Raw genomic sequence first — 17914 nt, forward strand, 5'->3', positions numbered from 1 at the left:
CGGCTGTGTCTTTGTATGGTTTCGGGGGGCTCTTGCTGCCGCGAAGAGGAGTTGTAGAGGTGGTCGTACTTGCGTACCTCTTCGATAATTCTTTCTTCGGCTTGGTCCAGTTTTTCTTGTAGCTCTCACCACAGAAACTTTGAAAATGGCGGTGTTGTTGTGCTGCGACCATAGGGCTGCGACTGAACCGAAAATTACGTTCTGAACGGACCAATCACAGTCCTCGACGTTCACGTCACTACGCGTCGACGCGACGCGTAGTCAGGATTTTTTGGAGGCGCGCGTCAGGCTACGGCGTAGGGTCCGCGTAGGGGTCTGCGTCGACGGCGTAGGTACGGCGTCGCCGCGACGCAGAAGCCTAAACCAAGCTTTAGCAACCTCTGTAACCCGCCAACGCTGGTGCAGTGCTGCCTTCAAATGCTGATTGTAAGCTCTGGCTTCGGACAAGTGATCTCCCAAATTCATGTGTCCGCAATTGTAATACCGCTCGTTTAAATTAAGGGCGATATTTTTCTCGATGCCTGTTAATCTGAATTACATACCATGTTGCATAGACCTACTTTTTGATATGGTGTCATAATGAACAGCAAAAAGAGGAGCCTTGTCGGAACAATTAATGTTTTCTTTTAATGAAGCATACTGTAATAACGGTAAAACATACCACTGAATCTGACTCCAGGTTCCCTAATCCAGAAGTACACCACCTTTAAAACAAAACAAAACATAACAAAAACATTTACCCCCCATTACTCAAAATTAAACGAATAGTTCAAATGTGAAATTGCGTGATTCATTTGTTGTTAACAAAATTTTCAGAGTTTGGTTGGTTGGTAGTCAGTTTCCCACAAGGGTGGGGTCCTGCTGGGGTAATTTGGACGCATGACCTTTGTATTTTGTAAATCCAGTCTACTGCTGTCTCTATAGCCTAACAATACAACAGGCCTTCATTACGACATTCAAATGTTTGCAGGGATTTCTTGTCTATTTTAAAGTGGCAAATGAACTTTGAAAACTTGGATTGAGTAGTAAACACTAGATATAAGATGGCCTTCACGGAGGAGTTCCCATATTTCCGATAGCGTTTGAATGCAGCAGTAACATGCATGGTAACCGGGGCGGTTCTATGTTTGATAGAGCTGGGCGTGGGCTCCACACACTCCTCATCCCCTCTTCTCTCTGTGGAAGCACATTGTTCAACGCGGGCTCATTTTGGCCACAACCAATGAATGCCTCGGTGCATTTTTAGCTACTGAAAATTAAACAGTTTCTCGGACAGAATAAGGTGCAGATATCTGACGGCGGCGGGAAGCAGAGCAAGAACATTTTGTTGCCTTCGGTTTACTGCTGAGAGGCAACAGAGTTGAAAGATTTTCTTCTTCTTCTCCGGCAGACGAAACGTCGCTCTTGTCGCTAATTAGACCTCTGCTTGTTGTAAGTATGCAGTGCACATTCCTCTGTCCGAAATATGTCGGCAGTGGCTGTTTTTGTCTAATGATACCGCTTTGAAATGCTTTCAGTGCTTTGGGCACCGCTGGAGATTGCGGTCCACAGTTAAAACATGTTAGCTAGCTATCATAACACTTAAATTCACGAGCTTCTGTCTCTCGAGCTCAAAAACTCGTGCCTGCTTTGTAGCCCTTGCTGCACGTATGTGGATTTACAAATGTTATGGATTTTGTTGTTGTTGTTATTAAATAATGATCTGTGTTGATAAACAGCCTCCCTTCTGTTCGGCTGTTGTAACTTGGTTTTGGTGGACATTAGACCGCCGTGGATCCCCCCCGTCATCTCACTTTGAAAAAGAAACCGAATGCATTTAAATGAATTAAGCCATACAGGGGGATTTACTGTCTGTGGCCTGTATTTTTGTGTAATGTTAAGACAATCTTCAGTGTGAGGTTGCCGCTACCGAGAGTGGCCATACAGACAAGTAGGGTGACGCCCCGTCACACTGAGTAAAAACTGAACGTATCACTGCGGAAGTTAGATTCCATTACAAGGCATGTAGAAAGCTGACTGTCTTGGAATTATTTCTGGTCTGGAGGCTGTTTGTTAAAGCGGTTTAGTAAGTTTAAAAGGGAAAAGATGGCAAAGACAGTGCTGCTGTTAATCGTCCCTCGCTCAGAAAAAATGTCCACAGGGGCTGTTAGACATAAGAGGGACCAATGTCCCCATCCCAAGCTGGCACAAGTCCTCGTCACAGTTCATTGGATTCATCATACAAAGTAGCCTCAAACATTTAAGTTAGTGCCCCATTTGAAACCAGCAAAATAAAGTGTTTGAGTTTTGTGTTTATTCTTGGCTTTTTGGCGTATGACAGACTGACGCCTCTTCACATCTCGTCTTTCCATCCACCACAACATCACCGCTGCAAGCTGCATCACATAGAGTAACAAGTCAGCCACATAGTTTTTTTTTTTTTTTCTTAAATAGACAGGAGGACATTGTGAACCGCACGGGCTCCGTTAAGAAGATCGAGTGTTAGTCATGTGAATTTCACATCAGTGTCTGTAGAGTTCGGAGTGAAGGCAAGAATTCAGGCAGCTGGAAAACAGCTGGAGGTAGTCCGGCCAGTGGTAGAGGTGTGATGTTAATCTCCTGTCCCTTTCTCTGAACAGCTGTAGCCTGGGTGGTGCCCAGCTGCATGCCAAAATCAATACTAAGATTTAACAAATGACAACAGCTTTTTTCTTTTGCTGCTTTCACGCATGGGGGTTCTGATTTGTTAAATATGCTTGTGTGAGGCTCAAAGATGGTTCATGCCATCCTCCTGAGTTGTTATTGTTGTCTGTTTCTAATTTGTTTTCCATGTTTGGGTGGAATCTTCTACAGGTTGGCATAGTGACCCACCATGTGCTTTCTGTGTTTGTGTGTGTGTGTGTGTGTGTGTGTGTGTGTGTGTGTGTGTGTGTGTCTTCACGTGCACTCACAAACTGGAGACAAATGAACAAGCCTCACTCATTCCTGTGATTGCAAAAAAAAAGGACCACTGATGAGTTTTGGGGTGTTTGGTGTCTGATGATAAGCCTCATGGCTCCTCTAACTGGCAGGCCTTTGTGTGGAGGTCACCTGGTCTTTTCATCTCTGCTGCTGCCTCCACTGTCTCACCCTACCCGACAAGCTGAAAGGATGACCCAGTGGGGAAAAGGTCACTTGTCCTCCATTGCCTTTAAGAGCAGCTTGTTTAAGCATGCATGTATATACACAGATGCACGCACAAACTCTTTATGTAAATGTTTGTGAGGGGGGGAAAATGTTGGGAGGAGAAATTGTTTATTGAAGGATTCTGTTTGAGCGAAATAATGGTTTCATTCAAGTTTTGGTAAATTCTCTGGTTTCCTGCCCTAGAGGAGGACTGAAATGGATAGTCCTTCTTTAACAGGTTGTAATCTAACGACTGAATTACTAGGCTTCATAAGAATTGCTCAAAGTCCTCACTTGTGTTTCATTGGCCTCAGAGAGCAGAGTAGTGATTCCTCAGCTGCCGGTCAACACTTATGTTTGGATGCCATTTAGGAGGATGATGTCATTGGAGAGCAGTGGGAGGGTGCGGTGGGCTATCAAGACTCTAGGATTGGTCTTGGAGTCTCAGTATTCGACCATGATACCTCCCTAGAGAGGGTCTCCTTACCATCATCTCTCCATTAAAAATCAATTATCTCTGCAGTGGGATTGTGGCAGTATGGATTCTTTAACCAATTAAGCACTTTAATGGAGAGCAGAATGCATGTGGAGGAAGACGGCCATTCGTGTGTCCTGTCTCTAGCATCATGTGTTTGGAAGTGATGGAACTGTTTTCCAGGTAATGAGGAATCATAGAAGAAGTAAAGAGGTGCTTGTCAACTGCAGCGATCGGAGCCATACAGCTGTGTTAGCCGGGGAAAAAAAAGCCAGAGAATGTTGATCATTTTCATTATTGATTTCTGTCTACATTTTTCAGTTTCCAGGTCGACCCCTCCCTCCTGTGGTTTTCTATGCCCTTGGCACATAGTAAGAGTAGCCCTCTCCCCCCCTCACCCCCAGTCACTCTCCTCCCATCACCCCTCGCTCTGCTCAGTACTCGCACCCTCCGTAAGCTGTCATGTAAGATTATCCTCTTGGTCCAGGCGGCGCTCTAGGGTTTCAAAACGAACTGTTAATTTCCCAGGCTGGAGGTGACCAGCTATAAATAACCCTAAACACAGACATACTGTAGTGCTCCTTGATCAAAAAGGGGACAGCTGTGTAGAGATTTGGGCGACTTTGGAGTGGAATAGGTCCCCAACTTGCAGATGACGGTGCAGCTTTGGCCGTTCTCAGGAAGCTTACTCTGTTCACCTTTGATGAGCTGGTTTTGTTGGTAACATTCTTGTCTGATGTGAACATTGAATGAAACAAAGATTGCATGACCTCATCATGGTGGTGTGCATAGTTTTTACAGGTACACTTGTGTGTTTGTTTGTGCACGTGCAAATGTGGCCAGCTGTTGCACGTCTAGGGCAAATGAGGACTTTATCCAGCAGGTTAGCACATAGCATAGCACACTATGACAATCAGGACTGCGGTGGAGGGCACAACACTGCTATAGGCACATGAAATATGTAAAGAGATTGATGATGCACCCATGATTGTGATCTCCCATGGCTGTGTCTTCATCCCTCCTCTCAATCCTCACAAAGACCAGCTCTGTATGAACCCCTACTGACAACAAGTGGCTCTGAGAAAGAGACAACAATCTCTAAGCAATCTCTATCAATGATTAATTTTGCTATTCGTCTCCATACGTACGTGTGGATTATTAATCAGCCGCTGTCGTGGCCTAGTTTGAGAGAGGGGGAGATGGCATGGCTGTCTGTTTTCCTTCCTCCAGTCTCCCAGTAGCAGGCGCGGGTGTGTTGAATTTGCATTTCAGCCTGTAAATTTTAATCGTCTGGCAGGTGTGCACTTGAGATCTGGTTATGTAGAAGAAATGCAGCAACCAGCCATGTCGGAGTCGGGAGAGCTGTGGGCGTGTGAGCGAGTGCAGGTGTCAATCTCGTTTGGTTTTTATTTGTGTGTGTGTGTGCCCTACATTTTCATCTGCTTCTATTTAGGATTGAAGTTGTGATACATAGCAATCCGTATTAGTTATTGAAATGCTTTTCGTGCACAAGTTTGTGTGCATGAATATGTCATGATGAGCGGAGTAACGTTTGGGTACGTGTGTACGCTGGAAGCATTGGGACGATCTGATTAGCCAGTAAATATTTATAATAGAATATAACAGAACTGTTATTCCAAGACAAACCTGAACGTGTGGGGCATTCAAGGTCGCTGAGTGAGGGTATGGTTCAGAATTGGGTTGCGGTCGGTTACAGTAGAGTGAATCAGAAGGCAGCAGAAGTTGGTCTTCACCATCCTGCCTGTTTGGTCAGTATCTGTCGCTGCTCTGCCACCTTCATCTGCCCGACTGGACTGAGGATGGTATTGTCTGGATTAATCTGTCAAATCTATATGTAATCCATGCCAGTGTTAAAACCATTACTTGACACATCACTCAGATGATCGACTGAATATTAATTGACAACAGTATTTCAAAATTTTAAAAAGAATATTGATATTTGTCGCTCAAACATTGTTGATAAGGTTATGCATCTACTGAGTGGGACATTTTACAGTTTAAAATGTACTCTAATCTGTTTGTTTTTAATCCTGTGAAATATCTGCCAGTGTTAATGTGTCCATGCTAAACATTGTCTGTCGCTATCTTCACTAATTTGAGGACGTGTTTTTGATAGACCAAGTAATTTATGATCGATTAATCAGGAAAATAATGCGGCAGGGTAAATCAATAATGAAAACAGCTCTTAGTTGTAGCCCTGATGGCACACCCGTCCTCCTCTGCTGTAGTGAATTAATCAGTCTCTACTTCAACATGTTATTTTGCTTCCATGCTGTTTCCTTCACACTAAACTCGATTCGTTTCTGACTTGTCCTCATATGAATCCTTCCCATGTTCTGATTTTGTAGCCTACAGTGACCAAAGGTGTTCCAGCGTCTGTCTGCCCTGCAAGGCTCTCCTCTTCGCACAGCTGCTGTTTGTTTGGTTAAAGGAGGCTGCGAGGAGCTGGGCTGGCTCTGCTATGGTCTCTGTACTCCAGCCAGGGCAGGCTGCACTGTGTACCAGGTTGATTTATATACAGTGAGGGAAAAAGGAAGCTAAATGTTTGGCCACAAGATTGAGGGGTCAGGATAATTCCCTTCCTGTTGCGCTTGAGAATTATAGCGGTGAGGGTGTTTTTACAAGGTGGCTGTTGTTGATATTGGTGATGGTGCTCAGAGCTACCTGTTCCATTAAGGCAAGCGATGGATTGCTGGATTACTGGTGTGTGTGTGATTGAATGAGAGCCGCTAAATGGCTATGTCGTCAGTTAGCAAGTCTGCTTTTCTGTCAATCATTAACATCAGTGAGCCAGTCTTAGTCTTGGCTAATCTTAGTCTGCACACGCATTTGCACAGTCACTCACACACACATCTCAGACACCAGTAACACAAGCACAGATTCTGTTAATACAACGCCACACTCAGTGACAAATGTACAGTAAGTACATGTCTGTTACCTTTGACTCCCCACGACTGAATTAGCTTTGAAATTTTGAGTTTTCTTTGGATGTCTTGACCGTTAAAATTTCCACCTGTTACTCTTCTCTTTCTACAAGTCGAGTTTAAGATTCGCTTCAGCTGTATGTGTATGTTTGTGTGTGCTCCTTTGGGAGATAAAACACCAGAGAGAGGGTGTGTATGTGTTCTGCTCAGCCAGTCTAAAGCGCTGATGTTCACCCGTCTGTAGTAAGCAAGAGGTTTGCATAACAGATCTACACAGAGTGCATTTTATACTAGGGATGGCGGTTGGATAAGGTAAAGCAGAACATGGGACCTGGGGTGCTCATGAAATGCTGACAGATTGATTGGACACTCCAGCAAGTGGTGCAGGTTCGTGACTTTCTTCAGCTCACTTAAGAAACGTTCAGCAAAATGAGACACTGTCAGTGAGCAGGCCAAGATGTTTAACCCCACATGACCTTATTTTACTCTGAGCTGCTTCATCTGAACTGCTAGACAGAACACTTTTGAGGAAGAGAAACAAGGCTGCTTTGGCTGTTAGGGTGGTGCAGATGTAGACAAGAGTATGTACAACCCAGAGTCCAAAAAAGTTAGGACGCTGTGTGAAACAGAAATAAAACAGAAAGTGATAACTCGCTAGTCCTTTTTGACATAAACTCAGTCGAAAACAGTACAAAGAGAGTCTTTTTAATGTTTTACCTCATCAGCTTCATTGGTTTTTGTAACTATGTGCTTATTCTGGATTTGATGCAGCAACAGGCTGTAAAACTGTTGACGGTAAACTCAGCTCGTTTGCAAATGATTGAATCGTGTTTTTATTGACATTTTACAGAATGTTACATTACAACTTTATTTATTTATTTTATTTACATATTTTTTTTCACAATCTTGGCTGTACCAGGGCATGGTGTGACTCTTATGTCATTGGCACTGTTCAGTTAAATGAATGAATTAATTAATGAATGAAATCAAAAAGTATTAATATGTAAAAATGGCTGGAGTTTAGTTTTTGGTCACTACGGTCAAACAGAAAGTGAAACTGAACTGCCACTCGAGTTCCATTGCATCCTATGGCGGTACTGGAATTCCCAGTGATTTTCCTCTGAACTCTGACATGAGAGATGACATCGCTGTGATGATGTCACCTGGCCACTCATTGTTATCTGCATGTTGTCAAGCTTAAGCTGTAACCACGGGAGGCTGCTGCGGTTGTTACTGGCCTCCAGCAGACTTGACTTGTGGTTTGCCATAGGTTTGGTCACACTAGCCTGGGCTTGCATTTGATTTAGCCTTGTAAAATCTCCACTAGGGCTTCGTGTCCTTCTAATTCTGACTCATCATGTGCCATCATGTCTTACTGAAGGGCTGGGATTGGGTCATTTTTAGGTCATGGATTTGGTAATTTTGTGGTAACTTTGAAACAAGCTGACTCACACTTTGCCACTGTATGTAATGGAAACACCCACATGACTACTCTCTCTGCCCACTGACTCCACACAGCTGGAATTTCACTGGCCAGCAGTGTAGTGCAGGTCATGGTGATGTCAGGGGATCCATGTCTGTCTGTCTGTCTGTCTGTGTACTGCCTTGTGTCTGTGCATGTATATACATGTGTGGTTCCAGCTGACTTGATAGTTATGACTGCGGTATTTTCTGCAAATTTTCCACATTTTTTGTGCGCGCCTGGTCTTTCAGATTAAATCTGGATTAGTAGTTTTTTGCTGATAACTCAGAATTGTCCTTGAAATCTTACCTGTCACTTCTGTCAAGTCTGTTCTGCTTCCAAATGCCCTCTAGGTCTATAAGTTCTTGTATAGGTTCACCTGTGACTTTTAGCCAACAGAAAACAGATATCACTTATGTTCTCTCTAGACGGACATGTTTCTTTAATAACATGCCTTGATTTATAGTGAGGGCAGCCCTGTTGCGTCCACTAGACCTATTAAGTGGGTTCAGTGAGTCCATAGGGGACAACTGCAGGCACACCTGGAGTCATAAAAGTCTCTTTTAGGCCTCTGATTCTGTTGCTATGACTGATCACAATGGAAAAAGCAAGGCAAACCAGCAAAAACCAGGATGTTGCAATAGCTTACATTTGTTAGCAGTAGCATTTAGCTCATTGTTGAAAGGACCATTTGGTGCAGATTGTTTTGAAAGATCTCAAACTTTTTACACATTTTACCCTCTAAAATCTTTTGTTCAGTGTATTTTTGTTATTGCTCTATTTTTTTGTTGTATTCATTTATTTCTTTTTATTTCACCCATGATAACTGGCTGTGGCGTCTGTCGCTGTGGGTTCACAGGTAGGCATCAGTAAAGTGAAGCCTGAGTGTTGAGGGTCAGCCTGTCAGTGTCGCTCTCTGTCTCCCTTGCTGCCTCCCCAGCTCTCCCTCTCATACACAGTCTCTGCTGCTCATGCTGAGCGAGAGAGGATTGGAACATTGAGTACCTTCAGCACATTTTTCACATTCCCCTTTGAGGGTCTCAACCTCAACCCCCACTATACTCACACACACACACAAACCACTAATGTTTCTCACCACTGGACAGTAATAGTAATAACTGTTTGCTTTGTCTGTGCCACTGGTTGTGGACCACATCATGGACAGTTCAGTGTCAGACAATAGCTCGTCAAAGCTCTTTGTATGTCTGTCAGAGTGTAACCCGCACCTTTCTGTGCTCCCTTTCTTCTCTCCAGCAGTGGTGTGTGTGGTGAGCAGCAGCGGCAAAGATGACGGAGTACAAGCTGGTGGTGGTGGGAGCTGGAGGCGTGGGCAAGAGTGCACTCACCATCCAGCTCATCCAGAACCACTTTGTGGATGAATATGACCCCACCATAGAGGTATGACTCTCTTCTGCACGTTCTGCACGTTATTGTTGTGGGAGGCATCTTGGGATCTGCGGTGAGACGATGGTGAAGGGTTGGTCACATAGAGAATACATTTTTTCTTTTTTTCCAGGTCCTCCTTCAGTAGTTTTGGTAGAGCTGCATGCATTAATCTGCAAATATACAGTGTATATATCAAACGTCCACTCCCACAGTCACGGCTGAAGAATATTTCCTGTGAGATGACAGCTCAGTCCAAATCAATGTAATTTAATTAATGAAATGCTGTGGCAGTTCTCCAAATAGTCAGGCTTGCAAGAAATGTCAAGTTTTCTTTTTAAGAAGAAATGTTTACCCCACCCCCCCGTAATTCTTATATTTTCATGAAAATAAGACACTGAACGACATTGCAGACATTGCTAAGAGCAGAGGGAAGCCAGTGAGAATGTTTTCTCCTCTCTTTTCTCTCTTTTTCTCCCTCTCTGTCTCCACTCTCTCCCTCTCTTTCTCACCACGCCTGCCTCTGGCCAGACAATGTTCTTTTTGTGTGTTTGCATTCCTGGCCCCTATGCTCTAACAAACAAAGGGACGGCACTCCATGTTTTTGTGGCGTGCATGTTGGGAGGCTAAACACTGGCTCCGATACCCTGCTCCTCTGACCTCTTGATGTTCATTTGACCTGGAAGTGGACTGGGATTTGATAACAGATACCAGTTAATACACAGTATATGTACATGATGGTTAACACTGAGCAACCAAAGCCAAGGATGTGATAGCTTCAGTGACAGGCCCACAGTTTCCTCAAATCTCTCCTGAACATCTCTTTTGGGTGTGCTAACGCACACATTTGACTGATGTCTTTACCGCCTCTCTAACTGTTGGAGTTTCTCCCATTTTCTGCAGGACTCGTACAGGAAACAGGTTGTGATTGACGGTGAGACCTGCCTGCTGGACATCCTGGACACTGCAGGTCAGGAGGAGTACAGCGCCATGAGGGATCAGTACATGAGGACAGGGGAGGGTTTCCTCTGTGTGTTCGCCATCAACAACACAAAGTCTTTTGAGGACATTCACCAGTACAGGTGTGTGTGTGTGTGTGTGTGTGTGTGTGTGTGTGTGTGTATGCATGCATGCATGTGTCTAAGAGTGAGGCAAAGAAAGAGGGCCAGATCATAGATCAGTCGGGGTGGAGCTCTGACATCAGTATGTTCTCTTCTAATGTTGTGTGTGTGTGTATTTGGAAATGCAGTGTGTTGCAGGGACTCCCATGGGGTCTGGGTGGAGAGGGGTGTGCATATGCATGTGTGCCAGCTCTCTGCAGTAGTGGGGTGATGTCATGCTGTAGCGTTTAACACGGCTAAAGAAAGCTTAGCCCCCAACAGGAGGATTACAGCATGATGCCAATGAAATCGATCCTGACTCAATTAGAGGAGCGCAGAGAGGTAGCACTTTCAAGGACAGGGAAGGAGACAGGGAGGCGGGGTGGGAATTCAGCTGGAGATGACTGTGTTCTCTCTCTTTCCCACATTTTGTCTTTCTAATCACATTAGAAGCGCACTTGCCAGTCTTGCACGTGGCAAGTAAAAGAGGCTGCGTATTAACTTTGCCACTTCCTCTTAGAGATTTGCAGGGTTTTTGAGTGTATTACACACACATTTCTTTGGCTTGCTGCCATTGCAGCCCAGCCTTTTTTGTGCCTGGCTTTAACACAACTACTGGTATCACTATCAAACCTTTGTGGAACTTGTGAAAAGCACACATGGATCTTTGGCTGGATGCTAGATGAGGTGATGGACCAGTGAGAGCCACTGAGTTATTGAAAGATCTGTCGTCTGTTCTACAGGCAAACAGAGTCAGAGGCATTCTTTGCAAACTTCTTCCTGAACTGTTAACACATACTCATGTCACCTGCTTGAAACTGAGCACTGCATTTTGATTATGTTTTTCTTTGTAGTTGAAACTGCCAGCAGTAATGTACCATACTCAAGAATGCTCCAGGCTGATAAAAACATATTTATACCTTAGACTATTTGACTTGAAATACCTGCTTCACCAGGATATAACTAGCCAGTAGTCTAAACAGAGTAGCATGTCTGCTGTGACATCAAGACTCAGAACCGCTGTGCTCATGAACGCCACCAGCAGTGTTGACTGCAGATGGGCAGGGCTGACTGTAGTGGATGCATCCTGCTGTACTGTGGCTCAGGGAAAAGAGAGGCTGAACTGATGGATTGATCTGACCCACTCCTCTCACTCAGTTCCCCTGGCTGCTTGGCGTTTGGCGCTTGCTGCTGTAGTGATGAGGTAATGCTGTTCACCGCCTGCCTGTTGTCCACCCCCCACCCCCACCTCCCTCCTTCAGCAGTGCAGCACGGCCCAGCACCGGAGGGCCCTGGCTCTTCCTCAGGGTCCTAGAGCTCCCTGGGTGGTTGGCTCTCCAGTGGTGGAGCTGCTGTTGTTTATGAAGCGGGGAGGATCCCAGACAGGAGATGTGTCACTGTGATTAAACAGGGGTGGGTTCAGGAAGAGTTTTGCAAATTAAATGTCAACTGTTGCAATTTTCTTGTTTCACATTTCACAGAGAACAGATTAAACGTGTGAAGGACTCAGACGATGTTCCCATGGTGCTTGTGGGGAACAAATGTGACCTCCCGGCACGCACAGTGGACACAAGGCAAGCCCAGGAACTCGCCCGCTCCTACGGAATTCCTTACATCGAGACCTCTGCCAAGACACGACAGGTAGGCAGTGAGCACACACGCACATACCATATGTGCACTTTCATGGAATAACCCTTTTCTTTCTCTCTGGTATTCAAAATCACCTTTAAATTTCACTGATATCCTAATTTTTGTCCTCATCTCTGTGAGCCATGAAACTAAATGTGCTGAATCTTAGTTCTCATAGTGTTCCAGTACGGGCTCTGCGATTAAACATTTTGCACGTGTATTCGTGCACATGAAGAGCAGTGAATGGCCTGCGGCATGATGTGATTTGTGTTGCTGAGAGCATTTTATTATGCTGCAGGCAGTGACTCATAGCCAGGTTACCTTGGCTTGAGAGCAGAGCTCCAGTATTTGAAAGGCCTCCGTGAGGACAAGTCACCGCACTGACTCACTGTCACACATTATTCAGCCGCATACAGTCTGTCAAATTTATCACTGAACCTGCACGAAGTCTGTCATATGTGAAGAACTAAGCCATAACTTCTTCTTAATCATTATGATTTCTTGATTAACGGTGTCTGAAATTATCTGGGTTGCCATGGTGATGTTGCCAAGCCTCTCAATGGTGAGTACACCTGAGAGGTTTGCTGTCTGTGTACTGTACTGTACTAAAACGTGACCATTGTAAGTACCTAGATTGTTCTGTAACCTTTGTCTGTCTGTCTGTCTGTCTGTCTGTCTGTGTGTGTGTGTGTGTGTGTGTGTGTGTGTGTGTGTGTGTGTGTGTGTGTGTGTGTGTGTTTGTGCACGCGTGTACAGGGAGTAGAGGATGCCTTTTACACACTGGTTAGGGAGATCAGACAGCATAAGCTGAGGAAGCTGAATCCACCTGACGAGAGCGGTCAGGACTGTATGAGCTGTCGCTGTGTGGTATCGTGATGCAGGTGAGACATTTTCTCCAGAAACACGTTTTTCTCCTTGAACAGCAGATATGGGAAGTCTCCAAGTTGGTGTGTTGTGCTGGGACATGTATTTATGACTGCTCATTGTAAGTGAAAACAAATGTGAAACCATATCTGTGTCTGTTTTCATAGGAACAATAAAATGGCACTGACATCTGTGTCCCCCTCTTGTGTCATTTCATTCCCCAGCTGACCATTGCACGTCGAGGAGAAACGCTACAGCGCGTAGTGGCAGCATGGACTTAAAAATAGAACGATAAAACACGTCAATGATGAAATCTAAACTTTTTTCAAAAAGAGGACGATTGCAGCAAAAGCTCTCAAGGAAACCACCAGAGCTGACTGAACCATAGACCTTCATGGAAAGGAGGATCTGGACTGTTGCCTATGCGGCTACCCGAGTTAGCCTCGTCCGGCCCTTTTTTTGGTCCACACGTCGACCTGTGAGCAACACCACTATTGACTGTTTGCCACCTCCAGTGTGGTCTCGCTGGGTAGCTCCATAAGTTTCCTACTAACTTATTGTTTTCAGTCTCAACACTGGTCTTAAAGGGGGTGTCTCTGACCTCCGCCCACCTTGAAAGCCTAATTCCATCGCCACCCCCCCACCCCCCCCGCCTGCCCACTGGAAGGACTGACTGACTTAAATGGAAAGGACATTTAGTTACCCAAACACCTCTCACACAAATTACCCCCTATCCCTCTCTACCTGCCTTTGGTTTCCCTCGAATGGCTGCGTAGTCCCGTCATCATACTGGATGCAGAGGGTGGGGGCTGACTTGGGAACGAGTATAATTTCTTGTTGTTTAACAGTTAGCCTAGCTGTAAAAAATCTTTTGATTTTGTTTTTGATATGGAACATTTATTTTGTGATTATAGAATTTGAAAGTCACTGAGCAATATGTGAGCAAGGGTGTTTATTTCAGACGGCACCTGGTTTGACATTTTTTTCATGACCTGCCTGACGTAGTTTGGAATTCCTTTTGGGACAGAAATGTTGAGCAGAGAATATAAAGGTAGATGGATTTCCAGAGTGCGGCGGCCTTCTCTCCTTACAGATGTTTCTTTGCTGACAGTTGTCCTTGTGGAATAATAATAGTAATGGCTAGTGTACTTAGGTTCTGGTGCAATAGGATTCTTTACTGTACACAAAGTATTGGGAATAAACCACCTCTCATGGCTACTTATTTTCCTGTTGTACTTTGGTTTAGGAAGGAGAGGTACCATGCATGAAAATGTAGTTGTCATTTTTCCAGTTGCTGACGCTGGAGAAGGTTGCCTGTAGAATAGGAGGAAAACCCGACACTTGTACAGTTACACAATGACAGGCTACGGTTTTAGACAAAATGACAACCAGTTGATGTTTCTTGCATTTCATTTAAGTGACTGTATGGTGCACAACTCTTGTTTACTACACGGTAATAACAGCTGTTTTTAGGTGGCAAGAGTCGCTCCTTGTGGATTATAAGGCTCAGGAATCGGGGTCCAGGAAGGTCTCACCTACCGTTCCTGGAAACCAGGCTTAAAGGATGTCACCAGTTAGCTTTGCAGAGTGTAACGCACAAGTCCTGCCTCAGAGTCAGTTTGTTTGTTTGTTTTTTCCCACACACCATACTATCCTCAAACTGCTCCTCTTTCTCTGCCACCTCAACTCTACAGTGGAACAATAACCGGTCAGGTGCTACTCATGTCACAACTATATTTACTGTGTATGTGGGACTATTGTGTGTAATAGGTGATGGATAATGGAGTGCATTGCTTGTTTCTTAATACAGACTAGCTTGTGCTCTCCATGACTGCATTAATTTGCTGCCTACATGAAAAAGACTGCTCTGTGTTTACTTTGCCTTATCTGTTAGCTAGTTTGTACCTCATACAGTATATGCAGCAAGCTCTACCTGAGAAGAGTATGTGTTCTGTTGGCTGAGTCGTTTATGTTTGATTATGTGTGCAACTAAAAAAAAAAACGAAACATAGAAGTGTGCTGAGTTTAGACATGCGCTGTATAGAATTTGAAAGATGAGTCCCTAAAAAAGAAAAAACACTACACTGATTGTTTAGAGAAAAACTTTTTTTTTTCTTTTTTCTGTGATGGCACGTGTGTCTGAATGTGATTCTGTTTAACCAGAATGAGTTTAAGAGAATTCATTTGATAAAGCCCAGTGTAAGCCAAGCTGTCTAGCTCCCATGTTCATATGATGCTTTGTTCACATTACACTGGAACATGTGATGGAGATTCAGAGGAATTGCTGCTTTTAGTGCAGTTTCAGCTTTTAGCAGTTCTGAGGATTGGTCATGTATGATAATAACGGAGTTCCAGACACTACAGGCAGGTTTTGGCAACAGACTTCAGATGCAAACCTCAGACGTCTCAGACCTCTTCCATCAAAGACGTCAAATGTTCTTTTGCCATTGTCTCCTTTTTAAGGGAAACAGAATTTTTATTTTCTGATTTTGTACAGTTTAAAGTGACTCTTTTTCACTCACAACATGGCTTCAAGAAATGTGACCAGTCTAGTCGCTGTGTGGATGGTAGCAGTCAAGTTTTTATCAGTTACCTGTTCATTTCTCTGCTTGGAGGAAGGATACGAACTGTGAATGTGTTTGAGTCCTTAGATGTTGTTTGAGAGAAGCCTCGTGTTTAAAATTTACAATATTGAAATAATGCAGGATTTTGATCCCTTGTCCCAGTTTTGGCTGTGTTGTTCCTAACATTTGTTTTTCACCCATTTTACTCAAACTTTTTAATGGGGAAAAAAAGTGTGGCGTTTGTAACATGTAATAACAGTCCTGATGGTATGCTTGTCCTCTCCCTGTCGATCTATTACATCCATGATAATAATCCCATAGAATTCCACAAATCTATGTATTTAAATTCCCATTGCATTAGAATATCAGCGTCATGTTGCTGCAGGGACACTCCAGCCAGCAAACCACAAGTATACTGTACATGTCAGCAAACCTGGCAAGCATGACAAAGACTGTACTTACCACTGGGAGTTTTGCACAAGGATACAGTGGAGTCAAGGGCTTGTTTCTCCCTTGCAAACTGTGGAATGGAGGCGTGGAAGAAATTTGTGAAAATGTCAACTGTTTAGCTATTTAAGATGTATTTACTCTTTGAAAATGTGGCAAATGTATTGCAGGACAGGAATAAAGATGTCAAGATGAAACCGTGTCTGTGGTCTGGCAACCATCTAAGTTTCTCATCACGCTCCTCTCAAATTTGAGATTTGCTGCCACCTACAGGCGGCTTTGTGCAACATACTTGAGAGTGTGACGAGCAGAGACGGGGACAGATATTTGCACAAAAACACCAAACAAACTGTTTCTCGTCAAGCATAAACACATCTGAACTATATAAACGTTCTTGACCAATGTTTTGTTTGGCCGGCAGGATCATAAGGCACAATATGGTGTAGTTTACACGATTCGGCCAAGTCCAGCTGTGACTAAAGCTCAAAGAACAGCCATAAATCCTGTTTACACAAGAGTTTTACCATCAGCAGCGGCATTTATGAGATGTTTTTGGTTCTGCTTTGTTAAAGTTCAGTCCATCTTTTCCTGGTAAACTGGTGTGTTGATATCAGGTCTGACATAAATGTGGTAAATATTTGCCTCTCTATCCAACCGATGCATGACTGTTTAAAGGAAACGACTGCATTGCACAGAAAATAAGGAAATTGTGTAGTTTTTCTGGTCACCTCCAGTAACTCAAAAGGAAGGAGGAAGTATGTGAGAAGTACTGTTTTGAGGAGTGAATGAAAGCAGCTGGATGAGACATGGCGTAAGAACATGACTGTATTGTAATGTTACATATTCTCCAATGAGATATATATAATGAATACATGTTAAATCAAATGTCAAATCTGTTGGACGCAGACTGACCTAATTGTAAAGATACAGCCCATCTCTACTGATAATGTAAAAGCATAGTAAGCAGGCATCAAAACAGCATTTGGAAGGTCTCTTTTTAATTACTGCTGGGTATTTATGTTACTATGTTTCTTACATGTGAATATGATTATCATTATTGGTAGCACTTTGAAAAATGATTCTAATTGCTAAATAGCTGTAAAATAGTGATAAGCAAGCCATTTATTAGAATCCTGTTATGGATCAACCAGTCTCATCATTGGCAATAATACTAATCTATACATATATTGGTTTATTGGGTCACTGTTATTTTCCTGTCTTGTTCGTTCAAGCCATGTAGCCTGGTTGCTGCTTTTTAGGGCAGATGATTTGCATAATTGTCAGGCTGTTCTGTTACTGGCTTCCAAGGGTCATAAAAGACTGGAGATTACCTATAAACCCCGGACAGACAAGAGGTCGAGGATTGTTGAGTGTTGTTGACCAGAAAGACACACAGAAAAAGTGATATTTTCCCTCTGGAAAGACCGTCATCATGTCGTACCGTGGAGACAAGATTAAGAGAATGCTTCCCAAGGTGAGAATAATCATCAGCGATTGAAAGAATTCATTCTGTCTCAATCAAACCAATCAATCGACACGTTATGTGTGCAGCACAGATGTTTTTTTCAGTGTTTGTTTTTCATCTTTTTCTTTTCAAGACATATTGTCGCAAGCATGTGGCCCATGAAATAAACGTTGTATTGACTCACTTCAAAAACCTTGTGCCCATGATGGATAAATACGGTAAGAAGCAAAATGACAGCTAGCAGTCTGTTGTTGAACTTGTGGAAAATTTCAACAAGTGCTCTCAGCGATGTGGTCATTGTTTGATTTATTTCATTTTTCCTTCCAGTTTACAATGATGGAACCACAAAGGACTTGATGAGCCTAACTGGAACCATTCCTGTCACTTTTAGAGGTAACAATGACTTTGCATTTTTTACTGTGTGAGCTTCAGAAAC

At 43.6% G+C, this 17914-nt stretch overlaps 1 protein-coding gene across 2 annotated transcripts; it reads left to right on the top strand.

The window, feature by feature from the left end:
• Positions 1–1153: 1153 nt before the first annotated feature.
• LOC143322122 (GTPase HRas) lies at positions 1154–16210 on the top strand. 2 transcript variants are annotated; one of them, XM_076733053.1, is made up of 6 exons: positions 1154–1431; positions 9281–9424; positions 10313–10491; positions 11991–12150; positions 12895–13019; positions 13227–16210. In XM_076733053.1, exons 2-5 carry the CDS (start codon positions 9314–9316, stop codon positions 13012–13014), a joined length of 570 nt encoding a protein of 189 aa, XP_076589168.1. In that variant the 5' UTR covers positions 1154–1431; positions 9281–9313; the 3' UTR covers positions 13015–13019; positions 13227–16210. The 2 variants fall into 2 exon arrangements, with proteins under 2 accessions (XP_076589168.1, XP_076589169.1); XM_076733054.1 differs by having other exon boundaries at positions 1192–1431; positions 9284–9424.
• Positions 16211–17914: the final 1704 nt, after the last annotated feature.

Source organism: Chaetodon auriga, chromosome 6 (genome assembly GCF_051107435.1).
Source record: "Chaetodon auriga isolate fChaAug3 chromosome 6, fChaAug3.hap1, whole genome shotgun sequence".
Lineage (NCBI taxonomy): Eukaryota > Metazoa > Chordata > Actinopteri > Chaetodontiformes > Chaetodontidae > Chaetodon > Chaetodon auriga.